This window comes from Myotis davidii, unplaced genomic scaffold (genome assembly GCF_000327345.1).
Source record: "Myotis davidii unplaced genomic scaffold, ASM32734v1 scaffold143, whole genome shotgun sequence".
Lineage (NCBI taxonomy): Eukaryota > Metazoa > Chordata > Mammalia > Chiroptera > Vespertilionidae > Myotis > Myotis davidii.
This window is the reverse complement of record NW_006294876.1, coordinates 515,067-523,531: the sequence shown is the minus strand read 5'-3', so window position 1 is coordinate 523,531 and position 8,465 is coordinate 515,067. Positions and strand designations below refer to the sequence as shown.

The following is an 8,465-nucleotide window of genomic DNA, read 5'->3' as shown; positions in this document are numbered from 1 at the left end:
ATAAAAGCTTAATATGCTAAGTGTCCAGTTGTCTGGTCAAAGTGTAATATGCTAATGATATGCTAAGGCCACTCAACCGCTCACTATGATGTATACTGACCACCAGGGGGCAGACAGTCGACCAGTCGGCCAGTTGCTATGGCATGCACTGACTACCAGTAGGCAGGTTAACTTGCTGGGGTCTGGCTGATCAGGACTGAGCAAGATGGGCTGGACACCCCTGGAGCCCTTCTGTGGTCTCTCCTGGCTGGCCAACTTCTTGCATTCTTCCCCAGCCACGATCATTCACCAGTGGGGTCCCTTGGCCTGGCTTGCACCCTCTCACAATCCGGGACCCCTCAGCAGATGTTGGAGAGCTTGTTTTGGCCCGATTCTGCAGGCCAGGCTGAGGGACACCACTAGTGCACAAATTTATGCACTAGGCCTCTGGTGGATAGATAAAATGTGGTATATCTATACAATGGGATTTTTTTTTTAGCAATAAGAAAGAATAAATTAATGATATGCCATGATGTGGATGAACTTTGAAAACATTATGCTAAGAGAAGTAAGCCAGTAATAAAGGACCACAGATTACACAATTCTTTTATATGAAGTGCCAATAATAGGTAAATGTATTGCTATTTTCTGAATGCAAAATTCATATGTTGAAACCCAACACCCACTAGATGGTATTAGGAAGTGGGGTCTTTGGAAAGTGATTAGGCAGTAAGGGTGGAGGCCTCATCATTAAGATTAGTGTTCTTACAGTAGAGACCTCTAAAACTTCCTTGCCCTTCTGCCTTGTGGGGATACCACTAGGCAGCAGCCATGGATGATACAGGAAGCTGGTCCTCACCAGATAGGGAATGTGCCAGCATCTTCATCTTGGCCTTCCCAGCCTCCAGGACTGTGAGAAATAAGTTTATCATTTAAAGCACCAAGCAGCCTGAACAGACTAAAACAACTAGGCAGTGATTTTCAACCAGTGTGCCACAGAATTTTTAAAACATGCACTACCTGATTATTTAGTCAGGGGCACTGACCTCTTTCCCCTCAGATGGGCAAATTTAAAAATGACAACAGCCAACATAACTGTCATCCCGTGTGAGTGAATAAAAATTATACCTTTTTTTGTCAGATCGGCATAAAATATACTATAGTTTTGGTGTGCTATAGAATTTTAATAATTATTTTATGTGTGCCATGAGACAAAAAGGTTGAAAATCACTGATTTAGAGAAACAGAATCTAGATTAGTGGCTTCCTAGAACGGAGCACATAGAGGAGGCATAACCTCTGAGGGCAAACCACCCCCCCCCAAAACCGAGCATCATTTCATGTTCTATAGCACTATTTTTTAATGTGAAGTTGATTATATGTGTGTGTGTGTGTGTATTTCTAATCAATATATATATTTCTGCAAACATAAATTCTAGACCTAGGGTAATCTAGACTTTGGTTTATCACTTAATATGTAAAGAAAGAATTCATTGTTATGATAGATCCATTTTCTTAGTTTTATTCTAATTTCATTTGAACACAGTCATATACAACTTTTTAAACTCACAAATAATTATTGACATTTATGCTTGTGCTTTTCTGAACTCAGATATTAACCATAGTGCATTATTCTGTATCTCTTATATTTCTCTCAAAGAGGGCGTAGTCCTGCCTATGGAAATTCCAAGTTATTACTTTACAATAAGTTTTCTAAATGCTAACTGAAGCCTGAGGAGGGGTGTTATACTGATGAAATTATTCAAGAGCAATGATTAGTTTTCATTTCCGTTTCTCCTAAACTGAAGTGTGTGAAGAACTGTTCTTCTATCTAGCCTTTTGATGACTTACTTATAAGTATGATATAAGCACAGTTAGAAGGAGAAATAAGCATGAGGACTAAGTGTCCATAATGCAATTTTTCACCTCTATGCCAGGATTAAGGTAAAGGAGAACAGATATGCTGTATTCACTGTGTCTGACAATGTGTAAAATTATATCTAATACATCCTGTGCACTCTCTTAGATCCTGGCATCAAAGATAAAAATGGTAAGAGACCTGCTTATGAGGAAATCTCAGAATAAATCTTCCTGTACGGTGACATATTTTCCTATCATACATAAAGTCAAGTCATTTACCATTTTCTGAAGCAGCCACTGTGATGTTGTACCACGGAGTTTCTTCTCTATCAAGAACCTTTGTCGTCTTAATAGATCCGGTATTGGCATCAATATTGAAAAACCTGTCATCTTCAGCATTGTAGTCAATGAAGTATCTAGATAAGAAAATAGATAAGTATTTTTTCTTGCTGTTATAATAAAAAATACAAAACTGAAGCAAGTGAGGTACTCAAATATTTAAACACATATATTTAACTTTTATGTCTGGCTCTTAAGATTTGACTGGCAACTTTACATTTGCATAGACTGACATCAATTATTTTTTATCTCAGTTTGTCCTTAATGATATGCTTAGGTGAATTACTAATTAAAAAATACCAACCAAATTCCATGAATAGAGTAGTAGGCAGTAGAAATGCAATCATTAATAAAGGAGAGAAAAAAATCACCTCTGGGAAGTTAACAGTATATTGGAAGAAAAAAATCAAATACGTAATGAAATTTCTCATTGTTACATGTATAAACATTTTAGGATAGAAGGAGATGTCAGGGACTAATTTATATTAGAGTTTCATTGTAGCTGAGGTTTAATCATAAATATAAAATGAAAAAGAAAACATTTCATTGTTATCATATGTCCATAGTCAACGAATGAGAAATGAAATAAATGGAAGGTGGGTTGCATTACTGACCACAACTCTTCCTTCTCCAATTCATGTACTTCGGCAGGGCTCTCACAGTAGGAGTGACCTCCAGCTTACTTTGGCATTAGAATGATTTGAAAGCAGTGGTGTTCTAGACCATATTTGCGTCTAGGTTTCATGAGTCTGCATATTTCCTCTTATGCTTTGCCACTGCCATGAGAACTACATGCCAGAGCTAGTGCCCTGGCCCCAGGGGAAGATGGAGATGCATGGGCAGAGTTGTCCCAGTTCAGGATGCCCAGCCTCAGGCAGAACCTCCTAGTAAATGAGCAGGCGCAGGATGGAACGCTCTGGAGATAAACAGCCAGCAAACAAAAGCCAGCTCAGTTCAGCTGATCCTCAGCTAACTAACAGCGGCATGCACTTTGGATTTAAATTACTTTTTTCTTTACCCCCAAGTTTTGGGGTTTCACATTATTCAGAATAGTTAATGCACATAAGTATGAATAAATAATAAACAATCATGTGTTCTAAAACTGTTCCAAACCATCAGGAGAGAAGAAAAGTCTTCTCTCCTAAACCTCTAATCCTTCGTTCCTTTGCATTAGTCTCAGTTTAAGTAACATTTTATCTTAGACCTGAATAAAAAGTGAGCTATTATATGGAAAGTGCCAAGGGAAGAATACTTGAATATGGTAAACCAACATGCAAAGATCCAACTTCAGGAAAAAGTTTGACTTGCTTTAGAAACAAATGTACCTTTTTATGTAGCCAGCAGAATGAAGGCGTTTGATGGACAAGCCCTGCAGCACATGGTAAGGAATTTTTGCTTTTTAAAAAAAGCAATGGTTTTCCCATAACACGATTTATTTATGTTATGAAAAAAAAATCACAGTGACTACTTTAAATCTTGGATTGTAGAAATGTAAAAACAATTCAGAATATAAATTATGCTATTTTAGACAAAGGTGGGGAAAAAAGAAGGGAATGGAAACAACTGTACAAAATAATGGTATATATCAGACACAACCTATGGAACTTTTTGCTGAAGTGGCATTAGTAAAGGGTAGAGATCACAAGTAACGTGTGTGTGTGTGTGTGTGTGTGTGTGTGTGTGTGTGTGTGATCTACCATGTAATGGACAGGCCCACTTACTGATCTGGATAAAGAGGTAAGGGAGCCTGACTGGTGTGGTTCAGTGTTTGAGCATTGACCTATGAACCAGGAAGTCACAGATTGTGGGCTCTATCCCCAATGCGGGGCGTGCAGGAGGCAGCTGATCAATGATCTCTCTCATCATTGATGTTTCTATCTCTCTCTCCCTTCCTCCCTGAAATCAATAAAAATATTTTTAAAGAAGAGCTAAGGGAAATACTCTCTTTGGGAGAAAAACAATTTGAGATACATCAACCACCTTAAGGCTTAACCCATTATGCCTCCGATGTCAATTAGATAAGCATGTGTAATAAAAAGCAGAGACTTAGATGTGGGTGTGAAATTTAACTGTGTTTTCTGAACAGGAAATATAAATTTGAGATATATCAGCCTAAATTTAAGGTAATGGGAATGGTAGAAGCTCCTTCAGGAGAGAACTGTAAGAATAAAGGAAATAAAAGATTTGGACACTACAGCACTCAAACTTTTAAGACTGAAGCAGCCCAGGATCTGGGTAAAGAAAGTGCTAGTAAAAGGAGAGAAACAGCTGAAAGGAAGAGAAAAAGTGGGAGGGCGAGGCAATAGAGAAACCAAGAAAGAATTGATATAAACGGGCAGCCCTGGTGAATTCAGTTGAGCTGAGTGAGGTTAGTAAAGGTTGATTGGATTTGGCAGGATGGACACGACTGGTTAACTTGAGAATAAAGTTTCAATAAAATATGAAATGATGGGATTGTTATTGTAGTGGAATATATTGAATGTGAGAATATGAAGCCCATGAGTTATGACACTTTGCTTGGCATCGTTACCTGAAAATGAGATCAGAAAAAAATGAAGCCTTATGTCATCAGAGAAGTGAGTTTCAACAAATTATTATTTTTTCTGTGAAGGAAAATATTAAGCTCTGTCTTTCTTAAAGGAAGTTAACATTTTGAAAGAGTGAAATACCTAAAAAGGTGAGTAGGATTGGGCTCCAAAGCACAGATATAAGACTTTCCATTGAAAGTAACAGAAACCCTTCGTCATGAGGAGAATCTCAGAAGTTTGGGCAAACATATTGACTAGGTAATTGTACGGCAATATCACAGAATTCATCTTCCTTTCTAGAACAGAGTATAATTGAAAAACAACCTATGTCTCTGATAGGCATGTATTAACAAGACATTTAGAATATATTGCTAAAGTGTGAAATCTTATAACTACTTGTGTATACATACACATGCCAAAACATTGCAGAAATTGATATTACCATGAAGATTGACTATAGAGCATCTCACTAAAATGTAGGAGCTCATTTAGTGAAAATAACACATATAAAGGGACAAAAGGTAGCACTTGTAACTGTGTGATCAAAAAGGAGAAATTGTTGTGAACTACTTGCTCTAATAATAATTACATGTTAATTGAAGGAAGTTCAACATGAAAAAGCAATTTAAACAAGAAGTAAAAGGCAAATCTGTTTCAAAGAAGAGACACCAGATTCTAACACTACAGAAGAGTGGGAGTGTTATGTCATTGGGCTTTCCAAAATATTAGGCCATGGCACACTGAAACTGTTTTAGTTTTTTCTTTTACTTGAATTCATGTAACACACAAAAAACCTTCCCCCAGTGTGTCTAATCTAGAAACCCAATGCTAAACTGCTTAGGAGGTGTGAGAAGATTTGATGAATGAAAAAGATAGCATCCCTTAAAATATAATCAATTAGCATTCTGATTTTTATACAGGAGTGGGCAAAAGTAATTTAATAATAATAAGTAATGCAATAATTAATAAGTAAATAATAAAATAATGAATTCTGAGTTTTGTGTCCTCACAACTGTAAACCTACTTTTGCCCACCCATGTATTATCTAAAGTTAGTTACTATTAACCTGTCTTCAAGAAACTTTTCATTTGGGGGTACCCTATAGAGAACAACAGTTCCTACATCCAAAAATTAGACCCGAAATTGAATCATTATTCAACCTGAAAGTTTCCTGTTGCAACGCAAAAGTCCAGATTATGTTTCTATCAATACAGCCCTATGAAATACGGAAGACTATGTCCCATTTTAGGAATCTGATCGCTTCAGAACCATCAATCTGAAAGAAAATGGGGGTTTCTTCTGTTTGTAGGCAAAATAAAGAATCTGAAAATGTGTAATTTCTTTATCAGAATAATCCCCTCTCTTTTACACACTTTACGCAGAGCTTTATAATGCAAGGGCTAGTATGAGTTGTTAAATGATTTTAGAATAAATATACTTTTATTTGAATTTAAAGAATAAAAACCTGGATTTAAATATGTTTGAAAATGGTAGGTATGATGCTAGAGATGTCCTAGGCTCTTATTATTTAAATTTTAATTTTCTTTGCAACCTAACACCCTTGAGATATCTGCAACATAAGGGCTAAATATCAGCTATGCTCGTGTCCCAAGAGTCTTATTTGTGGAGTTGCAATTGAATTTCAACTCAAGGAGAACTAAACAGTTATGCTTAACTAACCTTGAATTTCTTCCTAGCCATACAAATAAAAAACTCATAAAAAGGGTAAAGAGAAATGTTAGAAAAAAGAAACTATTCAAAACTATATTAGGAGACTAAATATAGAATAATTTAATGCTATTTAAAATTTAAAAAGTGGCATGGCTCCATTAAGCTGCTCATCAAACAATAAAAAAATAGATGTCAATATTCTTAGGAGGTAACTATCAAATAATCTTTAATAATAAAAGCATAATATGCTAATTAGACCAGAAATCCTTCCGGATATCCTTGCGGGACGACCTTTCTGATGAAGCCAAGGCTGTGAGGGAAGCCCGAGCCCCAGGTGCCAGAGGGAAGCCAGTGCCTGCAGCCAGGGGAAGAAAGAAGGTCTACTCTTGTATAAATTTCATGCATTGCGCCTCTATTTTTTTTTAATAAAATCCATTTATTTCCTTTTACAAACTTTCAAAAGGTAAACGTGGCATGTTAATACTTTATGAACTTACATACATAGGTGTTTTTTTGCAAATGATAATATTAATTTAATATTTTGTAAAACACCCAGCAAGTATAATATCTGGTAACCATTTGCCTAAGTGATATAGTTTCTAAATTGGGATTAATGGTAAAACCTAAAAAAAAAAAAATTAGAATTTTGAGAATTTTTTATATTCTAGTCCACAGTTTTCAACAGTAAGCCAGTGTAAACTGAAACTAGAGTATATGTAACTGGACAAGACATTTAAAAATATTCTTCAAATTCTACTCTCCTCCATAATAAAGACTACCTAGGGGTGATATGTGAGACTGCAAGAAAACTGATATACATACAAAAGCAATCTGTAACAGGTAATACAAGCGAACATTTATTGAGCACTTAAAATGTACTGCATTGTGCTTGAAGTGTTTTCTAAACACTAGTTCATTACATATTCAAAACAACTGCATGAGATCACTATTACTTATAGGCTATTTTTACAGAGGAGTAAACTGAGGCACAGAGTGATGGAATTGTTATCAAGGAGCTCTTAGTGCAAGAGATTAAAATATAATCTAGGCCCATTACATAATATTTATAAGCTCCTTTTCTAAAGAGTAGACAATATTGGAGGCTTTCTATGTTCATTCAAAAATATTTATTTGAGGGAGTACAGGAAATAAAAATATTAAAGAAGAAGAATCAGCAAACCCTGAAAATTATTTAGATATCGATTTAGTTAGGGAAATGAGTAAGCAAAAAAAGAAAAATAAAGTATTTCAAACTAATATGATTGATGGACAGAGATTAAATATGTTTACATTAATTCTATGACAAAATTGAAAATAAAATGCATTATACTGAAACAAGATGAAAATTCATTATTCAAATTAGAATGAATGGGCCAACAAAGAGGCAAACAAATTATAACGATAGCAAACAGACACTTTCAGTAGCAATTACCTTTATTCCCATATTTTTATTTTCTTCAAGAGTGGCTACTTTAAACCAATTACCCAGTTCATCATCTGGCACTCAATTCCCCTATGATTATGTAGGTATAGACTCAAGAAAATTATAGTCATATTGAAGTGCATTGGAAGAGTTATTTTTCATTTCAATAACAAAATTTCACTCCTCAGAAGCATTTATTATTTTGATAACAGTTTGTCCATTTCACCATAATAAACTAATTGAAAATGTATGCACTGAAAATCTTAGAGTGATTTACTTGGAGAAACATCAGTTGGCTTGAAGTCTAGGAGACTTCTCTCACATGTCACACTTTAGATACTTGCAGACACAGAACCTGAGTGGTAAAGCAGATTTATTTGAGATTTTGCCTCACAAACAGCTGTATTTGTAAGTTTGACTGACCTTGACTAATAGATGGGATCAAGTTTAATCCATGTACACCCTGCGGGATACTTCAGCAGCTTGGCCTTGTCTTAACCAAACAAACAAACAAACAAACAGCTGTGGCATAGCTCAGATTCATTAAAAAAGTTAAGGTTCCCTTTGTTCATTTTTGGGATACAATTTATCCCACAAGCCATGCATCCAGAAAATAATCTTTCCAAAACATACGGAACTTGTCACTTGATAAAGAGCACAGTGTGC

At 35.6% G+C, this 8,465-nt stretch overlaps 1 protein-coding gene across 4 annotated transcripts in view; it reads right to left on the bottom strand.

The window, feature by feature from the left end:
• CDH18 (cadherin 18) overlaps positions 1-8,465 on the bottom strand; it is a 338,421-nt gene that overhangs the window by 43,720 nt on the left and 286,236 nt on the right. For all 4 annotated transcript variants that reach the window (XM_015567640.1, XM_015567641.1, XM_006769443.2 and 1 more), the window contains one exon: positions 2,118-2,254. In XM_015567640.1, coding sequence (XP_015423126.1) covers positions 2,118-2,254 — 137 coding nt within the window. The remainder of the gene's footprint in view (positions 1-2,117; positions 2,255-8,465) is intronic.